The 17,268-nt window shown below is 40.5% G+C and overlaps 1 protein-coding gene across 1 annotated transcript in view; it reads right to left on the minus strand.

Annotated features, from left to right (window-relative positions):
• LOC103357258 (voltage-dependent calcium channel subunit alpha-2/delta-4-like) overlaps nt 1-17,268 on the minus strand; it is a 76,072-nt gene that overhangs the window by 43,767 nt on the left and 15,037 nt on the right. Inside the window, 17 exon segments of the mRNA XM_008281737.1 lie at nt 1,115-1,160; nt 1,481-1,548; nt 2,585-2,646; nt 4,454-4,525; nt 4,990-5,076; nt 5,315-5,389; nt 5,551-5,631; nt 6,133-6,210; nt 6,992-7,125; nt 7,210-7,288; nt 7,708-7,821; nt 7,998-8,087; nt 8,462-8,536; nt 10,534-10,684; nt 14,325-14,385; nt 14,785-14,916; nt 16,211-16,433. Coding sequence (XP_008279959.1) covers nt 1,115-1,160; nt 1,481-1,548; nt 2,585-2,646; nt 4,454-4,525; nt 4,990-5,076; nt 5,315-5,389; nt 5,551-5,631; nt 6,133-6,210; nt 6,992-7,125; nt 7,210-7,288; nt 7,708-7,821; nt 7,998-8,087; nt 8,462-8,536; nt 10,534-10,684; nt 14,325-14,385; nt 14,785-14,916; nt 16,211-16,433 — 1,628 coding nt within the window.

Below are 17,268 nucleotides of genomic sequence, written 5' to 3' on the forward strand. Positions count from 1 at the left end.
CAAAGCAAAATTATTGTTATTGATTAAATATTCTCTGTAATAAATACCAGCAGAATAATCCATTTTCTCATCTGTGTTCTATCAGCTGCAGTAGCAAGAGTGTAAACAGACTTGACAGCAAATCAGAACCAAATAATAAAAACATATTTATGTGATTTCTGCATCGCCAACTAAATACCAGCGTCGTTGAAGAGACTCTTTCAGTGATGCTACTAAATACATGTCAGATTCCCATGGCAATGCAATATTTACATTTTGCCATACTGTAACTACACAGCTTCATTCAGTGATATTAGTAACACACAACTCATCGTGTTTGCAGATAAAACACACTCCCTCAGCTAGGAATCTGCATGGCTCATAGAGAATAGTCAGGAAACGATCTGGTTAAAGGGAGACGCTCTTTCTGAACATAACCTGCTCCAGACCAGGTTAGCTCCACAGCATCTGTTACCATGGAGATCTAGCAGGTAAAAAGAGAGCCACCTTCATGACACTGAAGACTCTGGCTTTAAGCTCAACATACCTTGCTAATCTTGCTTCGCTGTACAGCTCTCTGATGTATTTAAGCCCCTTGCCTATTCTTGCTTTGACATCTGCATCTGTACCACCTTGCTTGTTACTCCCCAAATAAGTGAGGAACTCCACTTCCTCAAGGCTGTTGCGACCTAGTTTGACTGGAGACCACCAACACTAACCCTACAAGTGCCAGGGTGTTTTAAAGTAATCTTGGTCCATATGGAGGGCAATCATACATCCTGTATCTTGTTTTTACAACTATGACACAGTATTTGACTGATTTAAAACTGATTGCATTTTTTACGAGTTATAAGTTATTTTTCTCTGTCGCACAGAGAAGCAATTAGGTCTTGGTCATCCAATTTATTTTAATATGCATTACTCTTAATGGCAATGAATGCTACAGTAATTCCACCAAGAAGGAGGGATGTAAATTTAGGCATAAGCTGCATTTGTCAGGTTCAAAGGGTTTACCAGTAATACCATATTTGTCATTTTCTGATCAGTTTAGCTCATTATTCTGTCTTTAGCACAAAAAAACTGACTGACTTAAATTTGCTCTCTTAAATTCACATTTCAAATGTGTCAGACGTACCATTCAGAAGCGATACTGAGGTCTGGAGAGGTGAGATCATGCAGCCCTGCGAAGGAAAGTACAAACACTGGTTCAAATGACAATGAACACATTTTTTGGTTTTATTTCACTACAGTAAGCTGTAGTAAGCTGTAGTGTTGCAGATGAAATGTGGCTGACAGCCTCCAAGTTGTATTTTGTAAGCATGGATACAAACATGTGTGTTGTTTTTGGTTTGGGTTTTAATCATTTAGAGCCAAATTCCACATACTGGGGTTCAGATCGTTAACCGACTGATTCATTCCTCTTAGTTGTATTTCTTAAAAGAAAACGGTACCAGACACAACACGTGAGGCCTGTGCTGTATGTAATCATAGAGAACCATACCTTCTTCCACAGATACATTTCCCATAAATATCAGACTCCCCGGACCCTTCGTCAACACCATGCCGAAGCTGCAGAGAGACGGACGAGGAGACAATGAAACCTCTGGACAAGGGTTTTTGTTAGTTTTCTTTTGAGGAGATTAACTTTCCAGTGATGATGATATAGCCCAGCTAAAGTTAACATTTAAGAACATTTGTACATAATACACTGTGAACAAACATGCTTGCTCCCTTAGTTGAGATCATCAGGCCAACATGAAACAGAAAAACACACATATATTATCTTTTTAACCAACATTTTCAATGCTTTGCCCTAAGATGCTGAAAATAAAGGCCAAACTATAAACACTATTTGTTACTGTACTGTTGTGAAATTAGAAAATAAAGCTTAGTTTTACATAAACAGAGCTTTTTGACAGAAACACATTTGCTGTCCTGCCTTAGATATTACACTTGAAGTAGCCTGGCACAGTGTTGACCTTTCAAAGCACAAAAAAAGAAAGAAAAAATCCAAATGCTTCATTTTGCCACAGTAACACAGATTGTTTCAACTGGAAACGTGAGACTAAATCCATCCATGTAAATGCAGTACAACTGGTTTTGCCAGCAGATGTCACCATTTCAGCTGTAATACACTCTTAGAATCTGTGAACTTTGGTCAACACAGTTGCTTCATCGTGGTTCAATGCTTCAAAAAGTTAATTTCTACCATCACAACACATTATACTGCTTAAAAGGAAAAGCTGCTTAAATTTCAGGTTTCATCTTATATTATGGACAGACAGTGTGAGCACAGAAAGAATCCTCGATGGTAAAATGAGCCTGAATATCTACACAATATGTTTTGGTTTTTTTTTTGAACAGTGCTGGTTTTAGTGTCATAACATCAGTCAGTTCAAAACACATCAGCAGTAAGAAGGAAAAGGCACTTGGCTGGTGCACATACAGACGTGTCAAAAAGGATCATCTAGTTCATGGCATACCAGGGACACTTGAAGGATCTTTTGGGGTATATTAAAGTCATTATCATCACTACAGGAGCTTCTCAGAAAGACCTTTAATGTTGATAAAGTAAATAAAGTTGCAATGAAAAGGGCTGATTTACCTGAAAGGTGTCTCATCAATGTTCGTGTAGAAATAGTTGTTGACGAGGTACAGAGGTCTTTTCTGTTGGATGAGGAGAGAATTCATCTTATCACCAGCGATGCTGTGATTCATTGTCAAGTGTCGTCTTAAGCGTTTCAATCATACATGAACAATAAGAGAGCATCAACACAATCAGGATGTAATCTGATGCTGTACTGACACCAGATGATCTATTGCAAATGGACAAATCTAAAGCTGCATATCTACAAGAGAAACAAACTACAATCCTGAAACAAACAGTTTTAAAATATAATTCAGATTATAAGCAACACAACTGTATATATCATGTAACATAATGTAATAATAATGCAATATATGAAATAATGTCCCTGCCACATATATGACATGATCTGACTATAATTACAAATGTGTACACGTTGCTTAGAAGAAGGTTTCTTCGTATAGATTCAGTTTGACTATTATTATGCATCACAAGATTGTGTATCAAAAATGCAGATGTAGTCCCTTTATGCTTTATGCTAAGAATAAATGATCAAGTAATAAAACTATTAAGTGGTGAAACAAGGATGATTAAATGAGTAATCTCATTTAATGTCATCACTATGGCAGCTTTAGTTTTAGTTCATTCTATCATTTACACCTCTGGTGGTGTTAAATGGTCTTGGGAGCAAGTAAATAACAAATATAAACACAAACCAGCAAGTAGGCTTTCTGCAAATTTTACAAGGTTAACAATCACTAGGCTTAAGTGCTTTATCAGTCTCTGTGTTAGAAATGTATTGCTATCCAATCACCCTTCTTTGAAATCACTTTCAACTCTAAAAATTCTTGCTCTCCTTAAAGACCCTCCTACATTTTTGTTTAATCAGTAGGCAGTGCTTGAATACGGACCGATCTGTGATCTCGAACATGTTGTTCCGGAGCAGGGTGTGTTGCATCATCCAAGTTACTACGGTGACCCAGTAAGAAGTAAACTACTGTTGAAGTCCTGAAGGCTCAGTGTTAAACTTGAAGTTAACTCACAAACAACGATGTGCGATGAGGTTCATGGCTGGTTTTATGTCCGATCAACAAGACTAAATATGTCACACACATTCATTAAAGATATTAGTCCGACTGTGGAAAGTCAGGCTGTATAATAAACGTTATATTGGCGACATACTGTCAACTTGGAAACAGAAAGCAACTGGGACGCGCCTAATTGCATAAATGAACCCAGTGAAGGATAACGCAGTCCGAGGCTGGGATCGGCTCATCGCTGCTGCACCCAACATTTGCCCCCAGTATTTGAACAGGAAATGTGCAAATTTAGTAATTTGGCGATAAAAATCATCAAAGTGACTGGAATCAAATAGGAAACAAATTTATAGTTCAGATAAGTGTAAAATGTTATTTTATCTTAACATTGTTATTATTATTATTATTTTGAACTTTTCTTGAGAGCCTCCCTGCCTCCCCTGACCGCTTCCTCTGCTTGCTAACAGTAAATCCTGGTCTGTACTACAGGCCCCCCTACTGGTCTTGCTTTAAACTACAGATCTATCCTATTCCAAATAGGTTCTTCCACTTCTATCTTTTATAGTGACTGATTTTTGTTTGTTTGTTTTTTTCATTTTCTGAGCAGTTACTTCCCTTTTTGCTCTTTTTCCAACTGTGTGCAACGACTTCGTTTTTGCCATGTTAGTTTCGTCTGCTATTTGCTTGTAGTGTGTCAGTTGCAGTCTTGGAAGTTTCATTGTTTAATCGGATCCCAATGAGGGGAATGTTGCTTCTGTAAAACTCTAGCAGAGATTATTTAATGCCTCAGCTGGATGAAAAACAGTTTGTGATGGAAACCAAACGATGTGTGAGCTGATTGATTCCTCACCCCTTTATCCACAGATGCTCTGATGCTCAGGGTAAGTCCACCTGTCTGTCCCTTCACCATGGCTGTCCTCAGCTGAAAGTACAAGAAAAAGTTGAATTGAAACTTTTGGCTATTTTTGCCAACAGCGAGATGTCAGTAAAGAGTTACGTTACTGAACCTGTTCTTAAATTTTCTACTGCAGCACTACAACATTTTATGCAACAGAAATAAAGCACAACAATGCTTCTTCTGCTACCATCATACCAGTACAAAGAAGCCTCACTATTTTAGCTATATAGAGTGCTTTGAATAGCTATCTGAGTCAGTGACCTTGTCAAAATGGTGGCAACAGGTCATATTATAATAAACTATACAGCCAGTGGGTGAAAGAGTTAACATGGAGTCAAATTGTATTGAGATTCCTGTATGTGAGGTGTTTTATTCAAAGACAATGCTCATGCATCTTTCCTCATTTTGCTGCTTCACATTCAAATAGTAAAATCAGAAAAAAACAAAACATTAATACCCGTGTCCTGAAACAATCTGTCTGTGTTTACCTTCTCGTCTGTATCCTCCCACTCCACCTCAGACAGATCCACACTGTTGTAGTTTGGTTTCGGCTTCAGTTTCTTTCCATCTTTATACTGTAGGACAAAGGAGACACTGTCACTGAGTGTGTGTGTGTGTGTGTGTAGTGAAATACTGTATAACTCTCCTTATACATATTTAATACCTTTTCTCCTTAATGTACCCTTCAGGACATTTGCTACACTGTAACACTTTAAATATAGATCTAGTAAATCAGAGCTGCTGCCGCAGGGCTCCTGAGCTAAATTTGTCCACGACAATTATTTAAACCTGCAGTCCAAAAGCAGAACTCACCAGAGGTCGAAGGTCAGGGTGAGCCAGGATGTAGCCGTTGTTGGTGATGAGGAAGGCGTAGCCGTGAGCTCCGAGCTGAGAGGGAACCACAAAACAAGGAATGCTAATATTTATACTTTAATTGTGAAATCTGTTGTGTTATTTTATATGCTGAATAAATAAAACAAAAGATGAAGCAGAAAAAAATGTAGATTCAAACACTTCAAATATCATCTATGCTACACAGCTGAACCCACCATGTATCTGGGAGCCAGCTTCATCACTTCCATCAGTGGGATGTCGGAGCCAACCACACCAAGCAGGATCCCATGGGACAGCTGACGACAGCAACACGGACAAAACTCAGCATTACAGTATTACTTTATTATATAGAGATTGGAAACAGAAATATAAACTCTCATCAGGCTGTGATGTTTAATGCAGCAACAGTTTCGGTGTGTTTCCACCAACGTTTTAGTTTGCTTCTCATTTGCCCGTGAAGTTCCATGTGCATTTTCTCCTGTTAATACTGCTTCACACCTCTTGATGTACAAAACTTGGAACAAATTCAGTTCTTTAGCATACACAAGAGTAACAAGTAGGCAGCATGAAGTGGTACAAATATTTACAGGACAGGCCCCTGTTCCCATTGTGATGTAGCATCCAACAGTTAATTCTGTGTGAGCTTAAATATTGACAAATACTTTACTTTGCTGATGGTGATGCTAGTCTGGACCAAAGAACAACCAACCAGCATAACTCATTAAATTAATAGCATAAATACTTCATAATGTGACATAATGTTCTTCATTGTAAGATTCATGAGAGCTGACACTGACCGTCTCCTTCTTTTTGCTGAACACTGGCATGGCCACTGAGGTCATCAGCAGCAGACTCTGAGCTTTGGTCGTGAAGAGCTGAGAAACAGGAGAACATTTAACACGCAGTGCGCAAGTTCTGGCACACATTCAACATATATGATCAAGGAAAGAACTTGTAAAGATAATGATTTCAAATGCTGGTATAGACAGAATTGATCTCCACAGTGGCAACAAGTGACAACAAACCTAAAAATGTCTCTGTGGTATCACTGACATACTGTCATATATTGTATCTTAGAGTATTTTTATAAGGAATATAATGTGTTGGCTGTCCTGTGCTTCAAATAGTGTGTTTTGGTGTCCAAGTTTGATTTAGGTTCTGTCTTTGTCATACTCAGACACAAACACTCAAAAGTGTTAATGCAGACAGATTACATGTCAGCAGTGCAGGTCTGAGGTTAAACACCAGGTGGCAGTGTAGCACTGCTGGCAGCGTCGTATGAATTTAAATACCCAGTAATGTTCACTGCGGATAAAGTCATTACAATCCAAACCAAAACCTTCTGGAACTCTGTGTGATACCAACAGACAAAGAACTATTTATCTAGAACTGTAACTTCTTATCATCTTTACCTCTTTTGTGTTAGGAAGCTGGCCGAGTGATAAAAGGGAAGGTCCAGAGGATGATGGGAGAATGAGCCCAAGGTGACAGGAAGGAAACAGACAGATGATGATGAAGTGACAGTGATGATTAGATGGTAATGAAGACGATGACAACTGTACAACAGGCTGACTGAAAGGAGCAGTTCACCCCCAAATGGAAACGTAGTAAAGGCTCAGATCTGTATATGGCCTCTGATTGGCCAGCTCAGCTCACCACAGTGTCCATATAGGCTTCTGTCCAGATGATGTCATGGTCGTGGTTGATGACCATTGGCCGGCTGAGCACATGCAGGTACTCCATGACATTCTCCTGCACGTCGGCCAGTGTAGAGATATGTGTGTAATAACCTAACAAAAGCCACATGAGCACATATGAAGCAAACCCATGCACAAAAAAAACACAAAACATGTGCACACACGCAGACGACTGACCTTTGTTGTTGCAGGCGATCCACTTGGTGTTTTGAGCAAAAGTCATCTCTCTGCCGATCAGGTAGGTGAAGACTCGCACCTAAGCACAGAACCACACTTGTTTACACCAAGCTCAGACTGCATGATTTTTCTGTTTACGTGAACATGATCCTGGTTATGAAAGGGTATTAAAAGTATCCTGTTTCTGTGTTTGTGCATGTAACACACAGAGGTTTTGCACTCTGTAAAGTCTCATAGGTTGAATCAATATCGGTGTGCACTTACTCAAAGCTTTGGCATATCTCCCTTATTATATTTCAGTCGTGGAATTCCTTCACATTCTGTGCATATAAACTTTATATCCCGATTCTAGGACAAGCCTTTATCCTAGTTTTGAAAAAGCTAAACACCATGATGACTGAGAATCTACACAGACATGTCTCCTACTACATTCCTAGAGTTGTTTGACAAAGAATACATTTTGGCAAAATGTTATTGATCTCAGGTTGTGATCCTCACCCTGCGGTCAGGCCAGTTGAACTCCTCAAAGACAGACTCAAAGTCCTCCATGGCTCCGTCTGTGATGAGCATGATGGCCTGGTTACACATGCTGCCCTGACCATTTGCTCTCGCCTGCACTCAAACAGACACACACGAGTTTATACACAGCAACAGCTTCAACGTCCATTTATACTTCTTTAAAGATTAAAGTCTAAAACTTGTACAGCTTTATGTTAAAAAGAAAATGCATGCTTTTGATTCACAGGAGAGGTGACCTCTGACCTCTGAGGGCAAAGAGGGACACACACCTCATTCAGAATTTTGAAGGACTCCTTCATGGCGTTCTTGATCTTGGCTTCTCCTTTAACATGAAGCTCCTCCACCAACAGCTTAAAGTGCTGAAAGAAGAGGAGATGTTTCTTATACTACTTTCATTATTTTCCCATAAGTCATATACAAACAGATTTTTTCAGCCTAATATGTAGGATAATGTAAAATAACTAATTGTGCTGCCATACAGAAACACATTTCTGGCACAGTGGCGAGGTGTTTAGCACTGTAGCCTCACAGCTAGAAGGTCTTTGGCTACAGCCCCCTCCCTCCCAACACAAACACACCTGGAGCTTCAGGTTGACTTGTTGTGGTTTCTGATGTGGCACCAACAAGTAGGCCAACAGGCTCATGCTGAGTGCATCCCTATGTGTGAATGTGTATGGGTGCTAAGACACCTTATCAACTCTTTAAGCCTCCATGAAGCAGATAATGGTCTTACCTCTCTGTTGTCCAAGTCGGCCTGGACCAGAGTGCCTTTGAAGCATGGCTCCACATAGCGGACGTAGTCAGTGTACTGCAGACAGGAAGAGACACGCAGGTACAGTTCAAGAGAAAAGTCATGGTTCAAACCGCTGGACCAGTGAAGAAAGCTTCCCAGGGTCAGTTAGTAGCAGCTACCAGCAGGAATAGACTCTCCCAGACGATGTGAATATCTGACAGTGACAGGCCACTTGCAGTACTTTCCAATGCTGTCATTTGCTACTGTGCTTTATTCTGTAGTAATCTTGCTCTTGGCTCAAGGGGCTGCTATGTGAGTCCAGCATTCACAATATGAAGTGCCCAGAGTGTGGACATGCCCAAAGTCTTTGGTAATGCAGCTGTGGGGTACAAGTTTGATGCCAGGTGAGGCAGACTTCTAGCTGTCACTTACTGGCTGCTCATTTCAGGCAGCCTTGTCCTTCCCATTCACTATCTGCACATTTTCTTTGCTCCAGGAAACAACAACAACAATCTCTGAGCTGCAACCTACCACATCAAAAGTTTCAAGTTTTGCCCAGGATTTGTAAAATACAGCTAGTTTATTTTGGTTAATGATTCATTTTAATCACAATGCTGATCTCCCTGCATGCAAACGTTTCACCAACACAATTACACCAGCCACTATGTTGAGGAAACACCAGAACTGCATCCTCTGCTTAGCCCCAACGACGAGGACTGTGATTGGTTTAAAGAAATACAAACAAGACAGGGCCATTTTTCCCTAAAAGCAGAATGATGCTGTAGTGCAGACCAGACCTTTATGTTCTACAGAATAGGCTGGCAAAGTGAGACCACTTGCTTGTAGTTAGTAGAAATAAGTATCGAATTTAAAGTGAGAAATTATAGTCACAACTAACAATATGCATTATCTTCAGCATGACATTTTCTTTTAAAGGCAGGAGATCTTCAAATCCCACGCAAAGACATAAACTACTGTAAATTTATCCTACTAGCAAATATCGGCAGTCTGTTTAGAATAATGTAGCTAATCTGTCTCAACCACAGATATTAGTGCGTGCTGTCCCGGCACTAATACAGAGAACATCTCACTGAAAAGCAGTTCCTGTGAGGCATCTGCTACAAATTACAACAGGTGACTCAGGGCAGGTGAGAGGTGGATTCTTTGTCCTTTTTGAATTTATGAAATTCAGGCACAGTGAAAGTAAATGGACTGCACTTATATAGTGCTTTTCTACCTTAGTGGCACTCAAAGTGTTTGCAATGTTTTCTCATTCACACACACATTTATACGACAGAGCTGCCAGGAGCAACTTCAGGTTCAGCGTCTTGCCCAAGGAGACTTCAACTGTGGAGGGGCGGGGGATTGAACCGCCAACCTTATGATCAGAGGACAACCACTCTACCACCTGAGCCACAGTCACCCAAGTGATCACTACTGTCTCTAAATCAACCACTATACCCATGTTTTTGTGATAAAAAAAGATGTACGTTAGTGCAGTGGCATGGCTCAGTATTGTACATTTAAAAGTTTTTGGACAACAAAGGAGCTCTATGTGTTAGACGAGAATTCAAATCAGGGTTCAGACACACAGCCTGCTTTTATCGTAGGTTCATTTCACTGTGCGGTCTCTTCATGGGATATGTTGACGATAAGAAAACACTGAAAATTACCAGACATATATTTTAAATGTCTCAGTAAAAGTCAGTCTAGCTTGCTGAAGAGGAGGCTTTTCTTTTTTTTGTAGCAATTTCCCTGAGGTCTTGTACCAAAAGGATCAATAAAGTTGTATTCTAATTCTTCTGATTCTTTGCGCTTTTTGGTGTGTGCTGTCTGGTGAATAACAGGCTTTCAGAACCTCAAGCATCATTCTGAGCTGATTACCAAACATGAACGCACCAAGATGGTGTGGCAAAAAAGCCCAGCTAAACATAGCTACCTTAAACACTTGTATACTAAGTTTATTTTCTGGTCTTGCAATTGTCCAAAGCAGTCATTGTTTGTGTAAAACAAGTAACATAATGCTGTTAATGCTGATGACATAGTCTGTATGTGATGTATGTGTGACTCACAGCAATGACGTTCACAAAGTCATTCTCTCCCAGTGTGTCCAGGATGGTGTTGATGGTGTGTTTGGCGATAGTCATCTTAAGTCCTTTCATGCTGCCGCTGATGTCCACCATGATGATGATGTCCTTCGGAGATGTGGCTGCCTGGATGTACCTGAACACAGTGAATGGAGGAGACTGAGGCCACCTCTAGACTAACATCAGCGCCACAGTGTGTGACCAAAAAAAAAAAAAAAAAATCATGACAATTACTTGCACTTGCATGGCAAGGACTTGGATTGAAATTCTGCGTAGTTAAACTTGGAGTTTTGACACTGCAGAAATGATGTTCAAGATACCTGTAATGGCATCAGAAGCTGTGGAAAGAGGGAGGCAGAGGCGGACGCGGTCTGCATTTCAATCATATTATGGTAGAGCAAAGGTAACTGCATGTGACAGTCATTTTACCGCCATGCCAAAGGAGACAGGCCAAAGTTCTACTAAGTTTCAGCTACAAATCTCTACTGAACAAAACTCCTTGCTGTTAAATTTTTTATATTTCATAGCATTTTCCTATGATCTTATTCACCACTGCAGCTGCAATTACTTCTGCGAACACTTTTAAGATGTTTTACAGTTTAGACTTGTCATCACATTTGGCATTTCTGCTACTTTAATTTGATTTAGACTTTGTCTAGTCTGTATGACCTTATAGTGAGGAATAAAAATCTAGGTAGGCACAGTGTAATTGTAACTAGATGCTTTTGATATTTGTAATTTTAATCCCACATAATCAAACAAAAATATTAAATGTTATTCTTGGAAACCTTTAAATGTTTGATTTCCACAGTCCATAATAGACTAGCAAAAAGGCTTTGTGAGATGAAATCTGCTACAAAAACACAAGGTTTACAAGCACAGACACAAACACAACTGAAGTCAATATACGAAGTGTGTCAGAAAAGTTCAAGGACTGGTGTCACGAAAAATATATTTCAAATCCAAATTACTAACTTCAAGTTTTCCCCTTAAAAGTAAATCCTCCTGGAGTCTAAGACACTTTCCCAGCCTTCTCTGCCACGCCGCCATGCACTTCTGGAAGGATTCTTCTGGGAGCTCCATCGTCACAGCCATCTTGATGTCATCCACGTCCTCAAAACGAGTCCCCTTGATGACCCCCTTGAGCTTGAGGAAGAGGAAAAAAATCCCACGGAGCCAGGTGGGGTGAGTAGGGAGGTTGCTCCAGCACTGCGATGTTCTTCTCAGCCAGAAACTGTCGGATGCTCAGGACATTGTGTGCAGGCGGTTGTCATGGTGAAGCAGCCACGACTTGTCTTGCCACAACTCTCGCCTCTTCTGGCGCACCGAACAAAGCAAAAAGGATATCTATGTAGGCGTGCTGGTTGATCTTCTGAAGGGAAAAACTCCTAATTTGTAGTTTGAGTTTGAAATATATCTTTTGTGACACCAGTCCTGGAACTTTTCTGACACATGTTGTATCTTTTGAATATAGAACTTTCCCATCAGCCTATAAATGTGTCCCTATTAATTTCCATTTGCAGATAAATGCATCAGGTTTGGCAGCTCAGCAGCAGTAATGCATTATGACGAGGTGTTCGGGGACATATGCGGTTCCCTGATATTATTTAGAAATGCATGAACAGTCACATATGGTGCCATGTGGGCTGCAGTAACCCGGCTAAGGAGCAGCTTATCGNTTTTTTATATTTCATAGCATTTTCCTATGATCTTATTCACCACTGCAGCTGCAATTACTTCTGCGAACACTTTTAAGATGTTTTACAGTTTAGACTTGTAAGCACATTTGGAATTTCTGCTGCTTTAATTTGATTTAGACTTTGTCTAGTCTGTATGACCTTATAGTGAGGAATAAAAATCTAGGTAGGCACAGTGTAATTGTAACTAGATGCTTTTGATATTTGTAATTTTAATCCCACATAATCAAACAAAAATATTAAATGTTATTCTTGGAAACCTTTAAATGTTTTACCAAAGCCAGTCAGTAATGATTTCCACACTCCATAATAGACTAGTAAAAAGGCTTTATGAGATGAAAACTGCTACGAAAATAAAAGGTTTACAAGCACAGACACAAACACAACTGAAGTCAGTATACGAGGTGTGTCAGAAAAGTTCAAGGACTGGTGTCACGAAAAATATATGTCAAATACAAACTACAAACTACAACTTTTCCCCTTCAAAGTAATCCTCCTGGAGTCTTAACGCACTTCCCCAGTCTTCTCTGCCACACCACCATGCACTCCTGGAAGGATTCTTCTGGGATTCTCCACAGCTCCATCGTCACAGCCATCTTGATGTCGTCCACGTCCTCAAAACGGGTCCCCTTGATGACCCCTTGAGCTTGGGGAAGAGGAAAAAAAATCCCACGGAGCCAGGTGGGGTGAGTAGAGAGGTTGCTCCAGCACTGCGATGTTGTTCTCAGCCAGGAACTGTCGGATGCTCAGGGCGTTGTGAGCAGGCACGTTGTCATGGTGAAGCAGCCACGACTGGTCCTGCCACAACTCTCGCCTCTTCTGGCGCACCGAACAAAGCAAAAGGATCTCTATGTAGGCGTGCTGGTTGATCTTCTGAAGGGGAAAACTCCTGATTTGTAGTTTGAATATCTTTTGTGACACCAGTCCTGGAACTTTTCTGACACACCTCGTATCTTTTGAATATGGAACTTTCCCATCAGCCCATAAATGTGTCCCTATTAATTTCCATTTGCAGATAAATGCATCAGGTTTGGCAGCTCAGCAGCAGTAATGCAGTATGACGAGGTGTTCGGGGACATATGCGGTTCCCTGATATTATTTAGAAATGCATGAACAGTCACATATGGTGCCATGTGGGCTGCAGTAACCCGGCTAAGGAGCAGCTTATCGTCTTTTGCACAGGATCAGGACTACAGCTGGCCGCTGCTCAGCTGACACAAAGCCAGAGGTATTCCGCCTTAGACTGACTGAAATTCAGTGTTACAAAAGGATTTTCCTCCTAATTTCTGTTATTATGAAAGAAAATATACAGCAAGTGGGCACAATAACAATACCACCTTACAATACAGTAGTCTAGCATATAAATATCAGTTTAATGGAGGTTAGGTTTGGGGTCAGAGGTGATGACTCAACAAATGTTCATCATTGCACAGACTTTTCTTACACCCACACAGAAAAGCATGCAGCATTCTTGTCTAGTTTATCTTTGAGGCAGAGAAAGACAAAAGAGAATGCAGGGTTTGTGTTTCTTTTTCTCTGTGGCTGGCGTGTTAACCCTTTTTTTTTAATAGGCTAAACTTAAGAATCCATTTGTCACAGTGTTTACTGCAGAACACTGAAGTATTTAGTATAGTTCAAAACAGTAAACAGTGCAAATTTAGTGAGTGTCAGTGGGTGATCAAACAAACAAAATCTAATCCTGCTTAGTTCCAGATAAAAAAAAAGAAAGTAACCAAAGAAATTATGTCCATGTGTGTTTAAACTACCTGTTCATACAAGGGCCCTGTTGTGGTTGTGTTAATAATGAAAGCAAATTATAGAGTATTGTGACTTTATCACTACAAAACCTCTTGGAGAGAAGGCTGGAAACCCTGAGCCAATTAAAGAGTTTATTTCTGTTCTTAGAACCAACTCTTCGGTATTAGTTTCTAATAACCATCCCCACCCAGTTTTACCGAACAATATCCATGATAAAGCTCCCAAATCAGAAAACTTTCATATAGGTTATATTTTTAACTGTCCTGTGAGGAGTGTTAGAAGGCACTGAGAAGCACCCTCAGACATTGTTCACAAACTCACCAGTTTCTGTTCCTGCAGTCAAAGGCTGCCACGCCGTTGGAGTCTGGAGTCCATTTAATACCTGACAGAGAACACATGGAGTCAAGTCACAGCACACTACTCACACACATAGCTGATGTTAAAATAACACACAAAACATGCATGGATAAATCCACCTAACTGGCGAGTTCAACAGCAGGATTTATAATTACAATTGTACTGGCTCCATCCACACACACACGGAGAAGAATAAGCTAGTTAATGCAAAAGCATCATGCAAGCAAAAGATGCAAAACATGTTTTTTCCCACTATTGGTATGTAAATATTTCCTCGAGAAAAAAACAAAAAAACAAGACATATGATTAACTTAGGAAATAATGCTGTAGTAGAACAAAAATGTGTAATTTAACTTGAGTGGGACAAACAAATACAAGGAAAGTCCATCTCGTCTAACTTCCAGAACAAAAATGCTGAACTCACCAGGGTAGATCCTGAAGAAGCCAGTGGAACTGCCAAAGTACTGCCAGGTGAGTGTCGGATCCTTCTGGAAGTTATTGATGAAGACATCATTCAATGCCTCTGAGTTGTAGATGGCATTGAGGATGTTAGGATCTGCACAAAGGGTAGAAACATTTTAGATTTTAGCACTGGCACCCTACAATAACGACTGCACCTCAGGGGATCCTTCTGTGAAAAGTATGCGGACAACAGCACTGTAATCTGTGATGAGTCTGCAGTCCAGCTGTTCCACTTCCTGTCTGTACAGGAAGTGGAACAGCTGGTCCACTGGTGTAGTCAGAACCACGTGGAGCTGAATCCACTTAAGACTGAGGAGATGACAATGGACTTTGGGACAAACTCCCTGACGTCCGTCGCCCTCACCATCATCAACAACACAGTGTCTACTTTGGACAGGTTTCTGGGATCCAGTCTTTCTGGACCTGAAGTGGACTCCCCACATAGACTCTGTCCGGAAAAAGGCCCAGCAGAGGTTGTNACTCAAGACTACGGAGATGACAATGGACTTTGGGACAAACTCCCTGACGTCCGTCGCCCTCACCATCAACAACAACACAGTGTCTACTTTGGACAGGTTTCTGGGATCCAGTCTTTCTGGACCTGAAGTGGACTCCCCACATAGACTCTGTCCGGAAAAAGGCCCAGCAGAGGTTGTACTTCCTGTGACAACACAGGAAGTTTAACCTGCCACAAGAGCTGCTGATCACCTTTTACACCGCCATCATTCAGTCTGTCCTCTGCATTTCCATCACTGTCTGGTTTGGGTCGGCCACCAAACAGGAGGAACACAGACTGCAAAGGATAATCAGGTCTGCAGAAGGGATAATTAGGGCCGACCTGCCCTCCATAAAGGACTTATACCTGTCCAGGGTCAGGAAGCGGGTAGGTAACATCTCTGCAGACCCCTCACACCCTGCTCACAAACCCTTTCAACTCCTCCCGTCCGGAAGGCGCTACAGAACACTGTACACCGAAACCATCAGACACAGGGACATGTTTGTTACCCCCAGGCTGTTACTCTGATAAACTTCTCCAGAGTCTCAGAGACTAAGGAACCACGGTGCAACAGCCCACACCCACACATATCTGCACTGTTTTAAATGTTACCACATCTACCTCTGTAGCCCTGCTTTGCACACATTATGACATATTGTAAATACTTACAAATACTACTATTTATTGCCTACTCTTATTTTATTGTTCTTACTCCTATTTTATTGTTCTAGTTAATTTCTTGATTTGTCATACAGAGAGCTAAGGCTCACCGGAGTCAACTTCCTTGTTTGTGTCTACAAACTCAACCAGTAAAGTTGATTCTGATTCTGATTCTTTGGGGAACATGGGGAACAGGGGCAGCAGAGACCTTCAGGTGTAAAGCTCCTCTGACCTTTGTTGTAAACGTTGGTGGGAATCTGGATGTTGCTTTGCTGAGTGTTGACGAGCAGTTTGTTGAAATGTTCGTTCTCCTCGAGGGGAAACTCTCCGCCGAGTTCCACGAAGTTTCCGTCTTCGTCCATGGTGTTGATGAGCATGGAGTTGTAGTAATCAAACTGAGAAACACGACAAGAGGAATTAGTTCTTTACACTCTACTACTGACTCTTAGGACAGTCTGGATCTGTCATAACCTGGTCAAAAATTTCAACATACAACATTTGACAACACGAAAGAAAGGATACATGCAGTACAAATAAAACTGTAGATTAGAGGACTTCAGACAGATCAATTCCACATAAAACCCAGCTGAATACATATCTAGTGGTATCTATGAACCAAATTCACTCATGAAGACTTGTACCGAATATTTGAAGTAAATTACAGTTCACTCTTGACATGACATTTAGATTTTTCATGACAAATGTGTTATTTTACAAAAAGTGGTCAATTCAGGGAACTTGCCAATAATACATTTTCCAATGGTTTATTCACTGACACATACAGTATGATGACATTGCAACCCTGCCTCCAAGAAACATATTCCAAAATTCAGGTCCAGCCTTAATATTTATACTTTAAAATTTCACTGTTAGGATGTGAAGATATATGAGCTGAGAGTTCTGGCTCATCACTTCAAAGATTTTCACCATTACCTTTACTATTCTAGTGTTATTTTAGCTTACTTTTATTTATTTCCCATAATGTATTGTACTTTTTTGCTCATCTATGATGTTATGCCATTTTGTTTTCTGAGCAATACCTTTAAAAAGTTTTATTTTTTCTTAATCTTGTACACAAATAATAATATTAAAACAGCAGCATCCCTGGAGCTGCAAAGAAAACCAAACAAATTTCTCTTTCACCTGGAATTTTGAAACAGCAGCACATCATCTAAAATCTGCTCCATACCAGACAAGTGAGGCGAATGAACAAGAAACAAAACTGCTGGAAATAATCTATTTACTGATCGGAATTACCAATTAAAGATTCATCAGTCAATGCAAAAAAAA

The sequence above is a fragment of the Stegastes partitus genome, unplaced genomic scaffold (assembly GCF_000690725.1).
Source record: "Stegastes partitus isolate 25-593 unplaced genomic scaffold, Stegastes_partitus-1.0.2 Scaffold242, whole genome shotgun sequence".
Lineage (NCBI taxonomy): Eukaryota > Metazoa > Chordata > Actinopteri > Pomacentridae > Stegastes > Stegastes partitus.